The sequence below is a fragment of the Bubalus bubalis genome, chromosome 12 (genome assembly GCF_019923935.1).
Source record: "Bubalus bubalis isolate 160015118507 breed Murrah chromosome 12, NDDB_SH_1, whole genome shotgun sequence".
NCBI classification, from domain to species: Eukaryota; Metazoa; Chordata; class Mammalia; order Artiodactyla; family Bovidae; genus Bubalus; species Bubalus bubalis.
In genome coordinates, this window is record NC_059168.1 from 98,153,176 (window position 1) to 98,167,992 (window position 14,817).

Genomic DNA, 14,817 nt, shown 5'->3' on the forward strand with positions numbered 1-14,817 from the left:
GAATACCCAAAGAACTTGTTTATAATGCATATTCTTAGAGCTCTCCCTCCAGGAGTCTCATCTAGGTTTGACGTGGGGCCAGGGATTGGTTATATTTAACAAACACTCCCAAGTAATTCTCATCCATAGTCTGAGACATTGCTGTAAACCAGGGATAGGCAGGCAGGCTTTTCTGGAAAGAGCCAGAGAGTAAATATTTTTGGCTTGTGGGCCAGATATCTGTCACAACCACTCAACTCTGCTGTTGTGGCAGCAAAACAGCCAGACATTGAGGAAATGGAGGGATGTGGCTGTGTTCCAGTAAAACCTGATTTACAAAGGCACGTGGGGGGCCAGATTTGACCCGTGAGGCCCTGCTCTCTGCCAGCCCCTATCTCCTCTACATATAACCAATGAAGACACAGATATGTCTTTTTTTTTTTTAAGTGATATTTCTTTAATTTAAAATTATGACCTGGAAAGACCCAGTCACTCAAAGCGATCCAAACTTCCTCTTTATACCCAATTGGAACAGACACAATATTGGCTCAGATTGCCAACCCCAGAGAAAAACCAAACCAAGCTGCAAACCCCTCAGGAATTTCCCGAACTTCCTAAGTTCAGGGGCCATCAGGCTCCACGAATGGAGGACGCCCAAGTGGCCAGAAGCTGCTGCTTTCCAGTCACTGAGAAGAGTTTTCCTTCACTCTGTAGCTGGCAACTCCCTCGTCCCCCATTGTGAGGATGATGCTAAAAGAGTCACCTCCCAACCGTCCTCGGAGGCATCTTCCCGTAACTGCCACAGTGGAGCTGGGCGATTCTAGACGTACACCAGAAGGGCAGCACCTTCTTTGTTTAGCTGAGCTCTGGAGCCTTGAGTTGTAACCAGCGGTCAACGTGTGGCCAAGGCCTCCTCGGCAGCATAATGGCAAACGTGGGAGAGGACCGGGGAAGGTGCAAGGGTCTCAGTAACTGATGGCGATTCTGTAAATGAAACAAGACAGATGCCAGCTGGGTAAAGTCCTTACAAATGGGGAGAAAGCGTCAAGACAGAACAGGGAATACCACCTCCTCCAGCACTCCGAGGTCGGTTGGCTCTCCTTCGAGGACAGACGTCCGAGGTCCCACTTCTTGGGTCAGTTTCAGTTCTCCCACCGCAGACGTTCAGGGCCAATTAGGCCTTCGGATTCACCCAACCAGTCAGTGAGGCTCTCGTGAGAACACGTGGCACAGAGAACTGTGAGAAGGCAGCCCAGGGCGTGATGTGATGGAGGCTGTTTTCTGCACCGAGTTTTGGAACTGCGCGATCAGTAGAGGGGAAAGGAGGAAGGGCGTGGCCAGAGCTGCCCTCGGAGGCCCCGGAGGCCTTCCCAGAGGGGTTCGTGTACCATAAATACCACTGGCTCGCAGCAAAGCCTTCTGGAAGAAGCCGTGGCCTCAGTGGCCACTGCAAGTGGGGGCAACGAGTAACATTTACAGCACCCAAAGCCTGATGCTTGACCTGAGTCAAAGGCGTCGGGACAAACCACCGAAGGGCTGCCCGGGGAACGCAGTGGAAGACCAGATGGAAGTCAGGCTGGTCCCCACCACACACAGCATTCCTGAGCCAGGCCGGCTGCAGCCTGGGTATACTGAAGGGGCAGTCCAGAGCACTACCACGGTGTGCCCGGGTGCGGTGGGGGTGGGGGCGAGTGCACGGCCCTAACCAGTGTCCCCTGAGAACTGAGACACAGTGAGCAGGAGAAAAGGGGGGGGCTTCCTCCTCAAGCCCACCGGTCACTCTGCCTCCCAAGGGAGGAAGATATTGTGCTCCTGCCAGCACCACTGACGTTATTTTACTCCAAAGGATGGCACCTCGGTGGGGGGCGCGTATTTCAGCGCCGGCCCCCAGCTGTGAAATGTACCACCCACCCCCACCCCCCATGCAGTGAGAGCCCTCCTTATGGTGGTCCTAGTCTGAGTCTGGGTCATGTCACAAGCCCTGGCTCATGACAACATGGGTCCCCTCACCAGCATCTGACCCCCACCCATCCAGTCTTCAGGTTCTTAGCAGGACAGCTCAAGGGGTGGGGTGGGTAACAAGAGTTTTGGGTCCCAGGAACCCAACAAATTCTTCTTCCCAGTCTCCTTCACCTCCCAGAAACAGTGGACCCCTAAATGTCTGTCAAACTGGGAGCCGTTCAGGTGGCCGGGCCTAGCCTAAGGCCAACCACACAAGCCACTTACAAGACCTCCGCGGTGTCATCCGTTCACAGCAGAAGGCTGGCCTGACCCCTGCTCTCATTGGATGATGCTGTCTGGCTGCCCGTTCTGGGCCACCTGTCCAGGCTCCGAGGCGGTGGCGGGGTTGGGCATGTTGCTCTGGAGGTAGCGGCGGAAATCTTTGATCATGGGCCGGAGGACCTGGATGAGGACACTCAGGGCCGCCTGGGTGCCCTCCATGGCCTGAGCCTGGCGCTCCTGGGCACAGGCCTGCACCTCCTGGGAGCGACGGATCATCTGTAGCAGGTCGTTCTGCTGCTCCAGGTGCTGGGCGATCTCCTTCACGTGCAGGTTGGTGACCCGCTGCTCCTGGATCAGCTTGGCTGAGTTGAGGGCTATGCGGCTCTTGAGCGCCTGCGGCTTGACCGAGGTGTCAGCGTGCTGGGCCATCATCTCCACGGGGGCCTCGGCCGGCAGGGGTTGGGGGGCCTCAGCTGTGCAGTACTCTACCACTCCCTCCTCCAGCGTGTGATAGGTGGTCTCTGTGGGGACTGTGGGGAAGAAAGAGCAAATCAGTGGCAGGTCACTTTCTAAAAAGAGCGAGGCTGGCCATATGGGGTAGGGGGGAGGTCAATAAGCCTTGTTCTGGAGAATTCAGCCTCCCCTGGCTTTATAGCCTTTTATTTATAAATCTGGGGCTTCCTGGGTGGCGCTAGTGGTAAAGAACCTGCCCACCAATGCAGAAGGTGTAAGAGACGCGGGCTCGATCCCTGGGTCAGGAAGATCCCCTGGAGAAGGGCATAGCAACCCACTGCAGTATTCTTGCCTGGAGAATCCCATGGACAGAGAAGCCTGGTGGGCTACAGTCTATGGGTTGCAGAGAGTCAACCATGACTGAAGCGACTTAGCACACATGTATAAATCTAGACTCTAAAGGATTTAGAATCTTAATCTACTTAATAACCAAAGGGTCAGCCCCTGATCAGGCAAAAGCAAAGATGCTAACAGTTAAGACCAGCACCTACTATGTGCTAGGCACGGATGGTGCTAACCCTTTGCCCTCCTTAGCTCCATGAACCCTCATAATGACACCAAGAGGCAGATACTGTCACCTGCATTTTCAGAGATGATAAGACAGACACAGACACCATGGTATGACTTGCCTAAGGTCATACAGCTTATTCAGCAGGTATAGGAAGCCAGGTCTCCCCCAATACTAGTGCCCAAGGTGTTCACATTCACCCCACTGGGCTGCTTCTGCCTAATAAAAGCAGGGCTACATGCTCCCGGAAGTACCAGCACACAGCAGGCATCCTGGGTGAGGGTTTGCAACTCCACTGGTCCTGTCTCCTTCAGTGCTTTCTTGGTTTCCGTGTCTTTTATGGCCAAGCAGAAAAGGAGGCAGGAGTGGGAAGGCAGCAGTTAAAGTGCCCAATAAATGCCTCCCTGTCTCCTTGATCACCTTAATCAATGGAATACCTAAAGGTCCTTCCTCTTACAGAACAGCAGCTGATTTAGACCAGTGTTTCCCACCTCCATATCCTTGAGAAATATGACACTGCTGGGGTATGGCACTCACACACACACACACACACACACACACACACACACACACACACCCAATTCTCCGAAGCCCGGTTGAGAAACCACTGATCGATTCTGTTCCCAGCCCATCACAAAGATCACTTAACAGTCATTGGTGCAAACCTTATCTGAACTAAAAAGTCCAACCAACTAGTTTCATTGTCATTCCTAGCTTGAGAACCTTTGAAGGTGCTCTGGCTGGGCTGTTTGGGCCTCCAAGCATGTCGGAAAGATCAGTTCTTCCCCACCCTTTAATGCCCAAATCAACTGTGTGTCCCACCCCCGCCAGGAAGTCCCCTTTCTCTTCTGAGTCCTTAGGTGATCCCGACTGACAGTGGAGTTATTCATATATGTGTCCCTCTATCTGTCCTTGGAGAATATAACCGGCCTATCTCTTAAGACACCTTGGGAGTCCCAGCACCGAGCCCAGGGTTTGGCCCAGAATTGCACTAATTGTTGATGAGTGAATGGAGGGGTAGATTAACACCAGGAACTGGAAGGTTCCTCAGCAGTGCCAGATGAATGTTCACACTGAAAACCACAATGTCTTTGTCCAGAGTCAATGTCCACCTGCCTACTCATTCAGTAAATACCTCCTGACTGCCTACTAGGCGCCAGGCTCTGGGATAAGTCCTGTGGGGATATAAACATGGTCTCTGTCTTCAAGGACCAAACAGTTCAGTCACGGACGCAAATGGTGGCAAAACAGTGGAGGGCAAGCCAGCCCCTCGAAAGTCCAGACTGCGTGCTGAGGAAGTCTCAGAGAGAAAACAACATCACTTCTGTCTGGGGAGCCCTTGGAAGGCCTCCTGGTTGTCCAAGACTCCCATCTGACCTTTGACCCTTGGCAGCCAACCTTCCCTGGGCTGACCTAGCTCTTGCTGGCCCTTCCCATTTAGGAACGCCGGACTGGGTGGGAGAGGTCACTCACTCTGTGTCAGGGTGACTGTGGCGGCGGCTGCAGTGGCTGTGGGTCCAAGGGCCACGGGGTGAATCTCTGCGGTACTGGGCAAGCTGATAATGGTGGCCTCACCCAGCAGGTTGCAGATGCGCTGTTGCATGGGGGTGAGCAGTACAGGGGCTACAGCGGGGCCACCAGCGCCACTGCCACCGCCTGTCCCGGGCCCACCTGCTCCATCTTCCTCAGTGGGCCCTGGGGCCTCGCCACCCTCTACGGCCGCCCGGACCTGGGCAACCTTGCGACGGACCTCGGTCTTGAGGTCGGACCATTTCTTCTTGACCTCGGGCAGCTCCCGGCGGCAGGTGGCCACGGCATTGACCCTTCTCAGAATGCCGTGCCACGCCGCACTCTTGGCAGCCAGAGGGACGCCGGCGTTGAAGTGGTTCACCAGCAGGTGCTTCTTCAGTTCCAGCTCCTCCACGATGATCTCCACCTCACGCTCAGAGAAGTTCATCTTCCTTTTCTTGGCGGGAACGGCCATGGCCTCTCCCCACCTGGCTTTTTAAAGAAACTATAATCCCCTAAACTGCCCCAATTCGCCTTCTGTCTTCCTTAGCCTCGCTACTCACCCACTCCCCCTACAGGGTATAGGCTGGGCTGGTCCAAGGCCAAGTACCAGGCCTTTGGTAACCCCCCTCGCTACGCAAAGTGCGTAGGGCCCAGCCCCGACCTGCCCAGCCGCTGCCAGCCAGCTGCGTAATGGCTTCCTGAATCTGCCTCTTCCGCCGGGGTGTGCGGAGATCCGCCCACTTCCCCTCTTCCCGCCTCCCAGAGCTTCTCTAGGGAGACCTGCCCTCCCGGTTGGTCGCGGTTCAGACATCACATCGATCACTGGTTCTTTCGACCTGTCGCTCAGCCAAAGGGCACGCCTACTTACTGGAATTCGCCTGATCATTGGTCTAAAGGTGTGTCTGTCGCTACAGAGCGTCCCACCCAATCTAGTCTTTACTCACCCCTATTGGAAAGTCGTCCTGTCGTTCAATCACATGATTACGACTTTTACGCCGTTAAATTCAGCTATTTTATTGGTGATTTAGGGAGTTAGATTACCAAAACCCGGTTTCCTTGAGGATCCCTAGTGCTTTCGGCCTTGAGCCGTTGACCAGTTAACTTTTTTTTAATTCTACCCAGGGTGCAAACTTTGTCTTGGCAACCGCAGATCACAATCGCTCCTCAAGCAAATCCTATTTCCCATTGGAGATGATGATCTCTCTGTACACGACGGCTCCTCGCGTCTTTAGGATTCTGCGGATAAACGGCGTTGCTCAATGGAAGTAGGACACGGGGCTTTCCGCCTGCCAATCACGGGACTCCTGCCTATCGCAGCGTGATTTCTTCTCGCCGGCCCGACTCAGCCAATCCCCGCCTCCCTCCGTTTGAATCGGCCCCAGGTTGAGCCAGGATTGCCCCTCCCTCTCCATTGATCCGGGTAGCCTAGGGCTGCGTGGGCAGTCCTCGGGGTGGCTCCGCCCCCCCGGTGCCCGTTCTGGCCTGTGATTGGCCGGCGTCGTGCCCGGGGCGTGGCCATCCAGGCGGCGCGCAGCGGGGCGTAGCTCCCGGAAGCTCCCCATCCCGCCTGCTTGCCGGCATCGCAGAGCCCGCGCTAGTCGACCGAGAACCCCGGCGTGTCGTCCGCGCTGTCCCCGCCGGCCCGTCTCCCCAGCCTCGCGCCCGATGGTGAGCAGTGTGTTGTGCCGCTGCGTGGCCTCCCCGCCGCCAGACTCCGCCGCCTCCGCCTCGTCGTCCGCCTCATCGCCGGCGTCCGTGGACCCGTGCGGCGGCGCCGTCTGCGGGGGCCCGGACCACCGGCTGCGCCTCTGGAGCCTCTTCCAGACTCTTGACGTCAACCGCGACGGCGGGCTGTGCGTCAACGACCTGGCCGTGGGACTTCGGCGCCTGGGACTACACCGCACCGAGGGCGAGCTCCGGGTAGGCAACGCGCAGCCCTCCGCGCGGGCGGGGTAGGGACCCCTCTTCGCGCCCCAGCACCTCCGGGAGGTCCAGGTGACAGGTCTGGTCTGTGCGACCGGCTTCTCTGGCAGCCCTTTGGAGCTTGACAGGCTTGGTGGAGGCCTCTCGGGCTGGCTGAGACCCCCTGGATGACAGACTTGGACACCCCCATTTATGCCCTAGTGGGAGTAGACCTCCTTCTTGGCCTCTGTGGGCGCTTGGGCTGGGGACGGGGCTGCGGGTATAGGCTCTCCCTGGGTACAGGTGGGTACCCTTTGGATATTCTGATGGCCGAAAATCCCCTTTCTGCCGGGGCTTTCCCCAAAGTAGATGGCCAGGTCTCCAGAGTCTGCTGTATGTCACCTTCTGACCTCAAGACTTAAGCTTTGATGCTCCCTTCTACCCATCATTAATGGTTTCATCCATCCTCTTCCAGTGGCCCCACGTTTCCATGCCAGCGGTGGGCCCTGATCGGGTTCCTCTCAGAAACATGTGGGAGTTGGAAAAAATGGGAACTGGGGTTTCAGGCAGATCGTGCCATGTGGGTGGTAAGAAATGACAGTTCTTCTGGGTGAGGCTCAATCCCCGTTGACATGCTTATCCAGAAAATGGGACCAAGATCTCTTACAAGCTTGCAGATTAGAGTGAAAGAATCCAGGGGAAATTTTTTTCCTAAAAGTGAAAGCCTGGCCCACCTAGGAGGAGACTTTGTTACTCTTGTTCTGGAGTGGCCGCCTGGCCAAGGGGGAAGGAGGGACAGAGATGTGCTGTCCTTTCTGTATGAAACCCTCAAGCAGAGGCTGTTTCTTCTTCTTCTGTCTCTCATGGTATGTTTTCCTATCTGACTTTGTAGCTGTAGCTGCCCTTTTCCAAGTATTTTGTTTATTGTGGCTTAGCCTGATTTATAACCTGGAGGAAGACTACTTTACCTAGCAACCTGTTTCTCTTGTAAGTTAGTTCCTTTGGTCCATTTGTACATACCGCAATTAGAGAATCTCATAGCTAAGTGTGAAAAAAGTTTTTGGTAAAACGCCAGTGAATTTAAGCAATTTGTTTTTCAGGTAGGTGTACATAAAGTTTTAAACTCATGTCCAGAGTATCTTGGCTCAACATCCAAGCTATTTCACCTACTTAGGATCAGCCTAGGGAGACCAAGGGTAACACTATGCAAGATAGAATCATTGGGTTAAGTCCAACAGGCTTAGAAGCAAGATTTTTTTTAAAGTCTTTTCAAGTGGAGTGTTACACAGAACTGAGCTGAATATTTTCTAATCCATAACTGATGAATAAATCACTTGGAAAGATGAAATGGCTGAACTCAGAGGGTCTGTGACTTATGGGCTCAGGGAGGTGTGGGCCTAGGTGAGCCTTTCTGCTTCTGTGAACCTAGCCACCAGGTTACATGGAGGGCCTTGGGCTGCAGGAGTGTATTCAATGTTTACACCTCAACTGGAGTCAGTGTTTTTATGATTCATGGCACATCTGACATGGATCCAAATCTTTTTTTTTTTTTTTTTTTGGTAGTAATTGTAAATTTTAAGGGCAAACAAGGAGAAAGTGATCATTTTCTTTCCAGTGTTGAAACTTTTTTGATTAACCAAAAGGAGCCTAGCCCATTGGAGTCACACTGGCTCTACAATCTCTAACTTAGGGAGTAAGTTTCCTTTCAGTGTATGGCTTTTCGTATGGACTCTGACTACTTCTACCAACTCTTTCAGCTGATGAATGTGAAATTATACAGCTTTGCAAGGTTGGAAATGATTCATTTTACTCATTTATTACCTGTGGAGGAGCACGGGCTAGTCCTGCAAGCGAATGGTTTTAAGTATGAGAGAGAGAACCTCCCTTCTTGTGAATAGCCGGGCCACAGGAAGACACCCTGCCTCACGGATGCCCTTACCACTTCCTGCTGCAGTAGTTACCAGTATTAGCTACAGACAGAAAAAGTAGCGCTGCAGTTTTGCAGTAGTAGCAAAGGCAAGAGAGAATTGAGGGGGGGGGGATGCCCTTCAGTTCAAAATGGGTTACCTGCCGCGGGACTAGGCACTGACAAACACAACATCCCACTCTGGCAGCTGCCCCATATAACCCACAGGACCAGTCTGAGGTGCGCGGGTTTGCACAGGAATCAGCCGTGAGGGTTTATCAGTGGGCGGCCGGTGAACCCAGGCCTTGTGACTACACAGAGCCTCCCACTAGCTTACCACCACTGGATTGAGCTTTCTTTAGAAATGAGCCAGCAGTTTTTGGCATCTCCCTTGGTTTCAGAAGAAATTGGAACAGTCGAGGAAAATTTACTTAACATGGCAGTGGGCCAGAGACACCAGTGACAGCCAGCCAGAGAAATTTTCTTTGTAAAGGGCATGTGAGCAGGAAGCCTGTCCCGGGACAAAAGAAGGGGAGAGTTTATTAAAGACAGAAAGAAGATGACGACCACAGTAGCAGCTTTGGGAGATGAGACTCCGGGGAGAGCTAATTATAGCATTGCCTATTTAAGGCATTTTCATGTGACCAAACAAAGTCTCTGTCTGAAAACAAATTTAAAACATAGGCTGGAACTCAGGCAGCCAATTAGGGAAAGAACCCAAGCTGGGTGACGTGTCCGCTGTTGTTCCTCTAGCTGAGGCTTGAGAGACTCTCCTCAGCAGCTGGTGTTTGATACAAGTGAGGATTCTGGATGATGGTATGGTCAAGTTTGCTGACTCAAGAGACTTGCGTGTGGTCCATCTAGTTTGAACCTCACAAGCTGGGCTTGGGGGAGAACTTGAAGAATGATCCTTTTATTTGGCTTACAGGATCTTTATTTGGCACGTGGGATCTTAGTTCCCTGACCAGGAATCGAACCCTCATCCCCTGCATTGCAAGGCAGATTCTGAACCACTGGATCACCAGGGAAGTCCCCATCTTTTTAGAACCACATCTTTTATTCCCAAAATAGGTTTCAGGATTATTCAGAGATTATCCTATCAAACATGAGAGCCTGCCCTCTGCTAATTCTCTCCTTGACCTGAGCAGTGTATAGGAAGCAATCTCTGTTGACCTGGAATAATGTCAAGTTGGCATTGCTTGATCATATGCTACTGTTGGACTCTATGCCTTTTCAGTGTCTGGCCATTTGTGGGACAGGTATTTGCCTAAAGAGTCACACTTAGGTAAGAAACTCTACAGAACAAAGACCCTTTTCCCTGGAAAGGGCGGCGACATAACTTGGTATAATAGAATGACACATTAGAAAAATGCCATTCGCAGACTAGATTGACTGTACATATTTAACTGATTATGTTAACTGATTATGTTATATTGTAAAATTGGTTCCTGGGTTGGAGGAATTATCATCAACGTGGTTAGAAGATTTTTGTTTTTAATTAGTTGATATCTGGAAAGGTGGAGCCCGGTACCCTGATCCTTAGACCAAGTATTAAATAAGAACATACCAGAGTGGGCCTGACCTGGAGCTTCAGTGGGTGAATTCCTTTGATGTTCAAAGAGCCATCAGTTGTTGAAGCCTCACAGAAACCACAGGGGAATGAGGGAAACAATATTTTGCTAGTATTCATTTCTAGTCCAGCTGAGTACATAGCCGCAGGATGAATTCAGTGAATAAAACTGCACTCCCAGGGGACTAGTCTCATTAAATCTGAGCTGACTTTTCATTTTTAACTGTTTCTTCTTTCACTAATGTGAATTTGGCAGAGCCAAAGAATTTAGTCTTCAACGGTCACTGGCCATCGGAAACCAGCCTCCCACCCAGCATTCCTCCTGTGACATCCTCCTTTGCAGAGGACCATCCAGCCCTTTCCTTTGCGGACTGAGTTGGGGACCATCTGAGTTCATTCTCAGATCAGACTGAAGCCTGTCTCCTTAAGTCTATTACCCATTTGCCCCAGGTGTACCTTCAGGAACAACCTAGAAACAGGATCTAAGGGTCCTTGGAAACAGCTGTCTTACCGGAAGGCAGCTGTCTAACTGGAAGGCAGCTGTCTTCCTGTAATCTCTGCTGCTGCTCGGTAGTTTTGCCCTTCTCAGGTGTCCACACTTCCCTGCACCCTTCTCTGAGGCAGTCTGCCCTGGAGTTAAGACTACATATTTTCCTTGGGAGTCCAAAACAGGGAAAGCTGTGGAGACGGAAAATAGACTAGTGGTTGCCTGGGCTGGGGAGTGGAGGGCAATGGAGAGCTAGGACGGTGATAACTAATAATAAGTCTGGCATTTCTTTTGAGGGGTGGGGTGGCGAGGGTTCTTTGTGAGGTGATGAAAGTGGCCTAAAACTGATGATGATTGCAAATATCCCTGAATATACTAAAAGCCACTGAACTATACACTCAAATGGGTGATTTCCTTGGTATGCAAATAATATCTCAATCAAACTTTTGAATAACCCAGCACAGGTTTTACAGTGTAAACCTGGGTTCGGGTATTGTCCTAGCTGCTTGCGAGCTCTGTGACCTTGAGCAAGTTACTCGACCTCTCCAGGCTGAGTAGGAGGTTCAGTCTCCTTATCCTGGTGGGAGGAATACCTAGTTCAGTGGGCTTGTTGTGGGATTGAATTAAAAGAAGTTCATAAAGAACCTGCGACAGTGTTCAACCCAAAATGACCTTTTCCCAGGGAGTCTTTGAAAATACGATGCCCAGAGTTGGGGGTAATCATCTACATTTTTTTCTTAGGTAACTGAGGTGAAAAGCGGACTCGAAAGAAGGAGAAAGCCTAGGGGATGTGGTTGTAAAGAGTGTCGGTAATAAAGGGTGTGCAGCACAGTCTCCTGCCAGCTGATGGGGCTGCAGAAAACCTGGGCCCTACAGCCTTTGCTAAATCCCTTCAGTCGTGTCTGACTCTGTGCGACCCCATAGAGTCCACCAGGCTCCCCCGTCCCTGGGATTCTCCAGGCAAGAACACTGGAGTGAGTTGCCATTTCCTTCTCCAATGCATGAAAGTGAAAAGTGAAAGTGAAGTCGCTCAGTCGTGTCCGACTCTTAGCGACCCCATGGACTGCAGCCTACCAGGCTCCTCCATCCATGGGACTTTCCAGGCAAGAGTACTGGAGTGGGGTGCCATTGCCTTCTCCAAAGATTGAAACAGAAAAAAGAGAAAGAAACCCTGTTAGCAAGAGATTTCCAAAAAGCAGTCGTGTTACTCTACAGACAATGATGTCTTCGGCCCAGATGTTTCCCTGGGTGGACGTGGGCCCCCGTGAGCACCATTCTTGTCAGCCTGTTGTGCTTTCACGAGTAGAGCTTAACTACCTTTGGAGATGGTCTCACTCACCTCATTAGTTTGTAGAAGTGGGACTGAGGTTCCGAGGTCGGGCTGGTTGAAGGCAGTCAGTGGCAAAACCCAGGGTATTTGTTCTCGGCCCAGCTTATACGGCCTCTGTCCTTCCATGGCTGGCAGTACTTAAGTAGCCCTTAACACTTTGCAGCCTTTATTTTCGCAGTTTGTGACAGGCGCATATCTGTTCCCTGACACCAGCTGAGTGTCTTAAGACCTACCCCTATGGTGTTCAGGAAGCAATAGGTCCGTTCTGGACTCTAAAAGACTCAACAGAGCATCTAAAAAAAGAAGCCGTTCACTTAAGATGCACCTTTCTTTAAAGTAAATGAATAACAAAGGTAGGACGGAAGGCGCTTATCTGCTTTAAACTCCAGGCCGGGAAGCTTGAAAAGAAGGTGACTAACGGCTTACGAGCTTACGTTCTCAGAGTCCGAGTTGAGGGTGGAGTGGGGTGGGAGGGTTGCCCGGTGGCTCTCCCTGTTCCTGCTGCTGGTCTGTGAAGGTTCCCACATTCCAGCCACCCCTGGCTTCCTGCCTCCTTTCTTGCAGCCCTCCCTCCTCCTGAGCTGGAGTCTTCTTACCAAATACAAGGAAAAACCACCTCCATTGTGTGAGAAAACTTGCAAAAAAAAAAAAAAAGAAAAGAAAAGAATTTTGAAATGCCAGTGGTAAAATAAAGAGCAGGGGATGGTTTGGATCACCCAGAATGAGCACAGAGTGTTGCCCCCTTGTCTTTGGTTTGATGCAGTTGAAGAGTCCTGCTGGTTAAACCCAGCCCACTACCGTGCCAGCCTTCACCATCCTCACCTGGCCTTTTTACCATCCCTCCTGTTGCTTCTAGTTGATGGCCTTGGATTGAGTTTGGACCCCTGATATGTTAGAAACGGAAAGGCTTTGAGGTTTGTCTAGGTCAGAGACATTAAATAACTTGTCCAGGGTCTTACTGAAACACCTTATGCGGTCATGTAGGGCCTCTTCTATGGGAGAGATTACATCCCCATAGAAGCCTTTAGTGATACATTTATGGACATGGTTAACTTTTTTCCTTTCTTCCTTTACAGCTTGGGTGGTTTTTTTTTTTTTTTTTTTTTTTTGGCTAGAGGCTTTTCTTTAAGCCTATATAAGCAATATAAAATAGGATCTGGTAAATGGTTCTGTAGCTAAAAACTTCCTTTTCTGAATTGTTTCTAAAGTGCTGACTTGAGATAAACCAGTCATTCTTACATGAAGGTCTCCCATCTGCCCTTCACACCCTGAGCAGCCCTGATGTGTATTTGCTGAAGAAAGCAGCCGTCCATCTAGTGGGTTTCACACGCCTTGTGTGAGCTCCTCTGTGTGAGGTCCTCCCCCGGGACAGAGGAAGAGACTGGCGACAGCTACATTCACACTCCACATTACCTGGACTCCCAGGTAGCGCTGGTGGTGAAGAACCCACCTACCAATGCAGGAGACGTAAGAGATGCAGGCTCAGTGTGTCGGGAAGATCCCCTGGAGGAGGGCATGGCAACCTACTCCAGTATTCTTGCCTGGAGAGTCCCATGGACGGAGGAGCCTGGTGGGCTCCAAAGAGTCCAAAGGGTCGCAAAGAGTTGGACACAACTGAAGCGATTTAGCACAAACGCATGTGCATTCACACTCATTCAGATGATATCGGTTTTAGAGGGCAGTTCTGGAATCAGCTTTAAGAAACTGCAAACATCTACTGTTGCTTTATCTGCTGGCTTGCCATTTCACGTGGGAGCGAAGAAGGACTAGTAAAGTGTGGCTTCCACGAGTAAGCTGAACCTGTGCCCGTGGTTTGGCTCCCACTGGTCAATTTGGGTTGGTTGAGAAATTTCTGATGACTTTAGGTGACTTAGGGTGTTTATATGGCCAGCCTTAATACCATATTCTCCCCACCACCCCCATCCCCCCCTTTATACTTGACATCTATGGAATCTGAAAGGAGAATCAGGCTCCTATCAGAGCAGAAAAAGACGAAAAATTATGCTGCATTTCTATTCTGTCTCTTGTTTCTCCAGCTCTTTAATTTACATTCTATATCGCAAAACCCTACACGTAAAATCTGGTTAGTTTTGCACACCCCTGACTTTCTTTTAGAGAAAAGAAAAAGACATCTTTGTTCCCAGGCATTGACCTTGAACTTGGGACCTCAGTGGAGACTGGCTTTTCACCAGGAGTAAATAAGCGTCCAAAAAACTATTTCTTCTGTGGGCCACTTCTCTTTCCCACAGTCACAGGAGTCCCCTTCAGGGAGTTTTGGCCAAAGCTAGGTTTTCTGGTTTTCCTTCCTAAAATGGAAATGGATGAGGGCTTTCACCTTCTTCATTATTGTAGTTTTGTCACCTTCAGTGCCGAAGGAGGCCAGTGCCCGGCTCCTCTTCGTCATCTAATTGGGGGCTGAGTCGAGGGCAGGAAGCTGTTTAACAGTCCTGCCTGACATCCTAAGACCCCTTCTGCCATGGGACGGCATGGGACAACACCCGAGATCTAAGCATTTAAATTCTCCAGTTAACTGATTTCAGAGAAGGATAAGTCACCTGCCACAGTGGTGCCTTTGAAACAGCAAATCGTTACTACTGGTGTATAAAGAGAGCCTTCACAGTCTTTTGCTCCTGCACCATTCAAAAGGATATATAAAAAAAGATGTACCCCATTGCATATTAAGTTGGCATCTAAAATTTTTGTCCTAAGTTTGGTAGCTGCAGAGGATGTAATTTCTGTATATCTGGTTTAAGTGTTTTAGTTTGTGGGTTTCAGTTTTGGTCAAAACCTTAGAGTGTTTTACAGATTTGACCCATTCATGTGTTCAGTTCAGTTCAGTTCAGTCGCTCAGTTGTGTCTGACTCTTTGCGACCCCATGAATCACAGC

At 50.8% G+C, this 14,817-nt stretch overlaps 2 protein-coding genes across 7 annotated transcripts in view; one reads left to right on the top strand and one right to left on the bottom strand.

Moving 5' to 3' along the window:
* Positions 1 to 407: 407 nt before the first annotated feature.
* Positions 408 to 5,986, bottom strand: NAIF1 (nuclear apoptosis inducing factor 1). Of its 5 annotated transcripts, none has more exons than XR_328154.3 (3): positions 4,697 to 5,986; positions 2,206 to 2,732; positions 408 to 963 (listed from the first exon to the last, which is right to left on the bottom strand). XR_328154.3 is itself a non-coding variant. In XM_006065412.4 (2 exons), the coding sequence occupies exons 1-2, from the start codon at positions 5,205 to 5,207 to the stop codon at positions 2,260 to 2,262; spliced, it is 984 nt and encodes a 327-aa protein (XP_006065474.1). In that variant the 5' UTR covers positions 5,208 to 5,498; the 3' UTR covers positions 408 to 2,259. The 5 variants fall into 5 exon arrangements, 1 of the variants encoding a protein (XP_006065474.1); XR_328153.3 differs by having other exon boundaries at positions 408 to 1,216; XR_328151.3 differs by having other exon boundaries at positions 408 to 1,278; positions 4,697 to 5,500.
* A 258-nt stretch (positions 5,987 to 6,244) lies between these two features.
* SLC25A25 (solute carrier family 25 member 25) overlaps positions 6,245 to 14,817 on the top strand; it is a 36,637-nt gene continuing 28,064 nt past the window's right edge. The window contains exon 1 of one of the 2 annotated variants that reach the window (XM_006065406.4): positions 6,245 to 6,655. In XM_006065406.4, coding sequence (XP_006065468.1) covers positions 6,401 to 6,655 — 255 coding nt within the window. In that variant the 5' untranslated portion in view covers positions 6,245 to 6,400. The remainder of the gene's footprint in view (positions 6,656 to 14,817) is intronic. The other variant, XM_006065407.4, reaches the window with a different exon arrangement.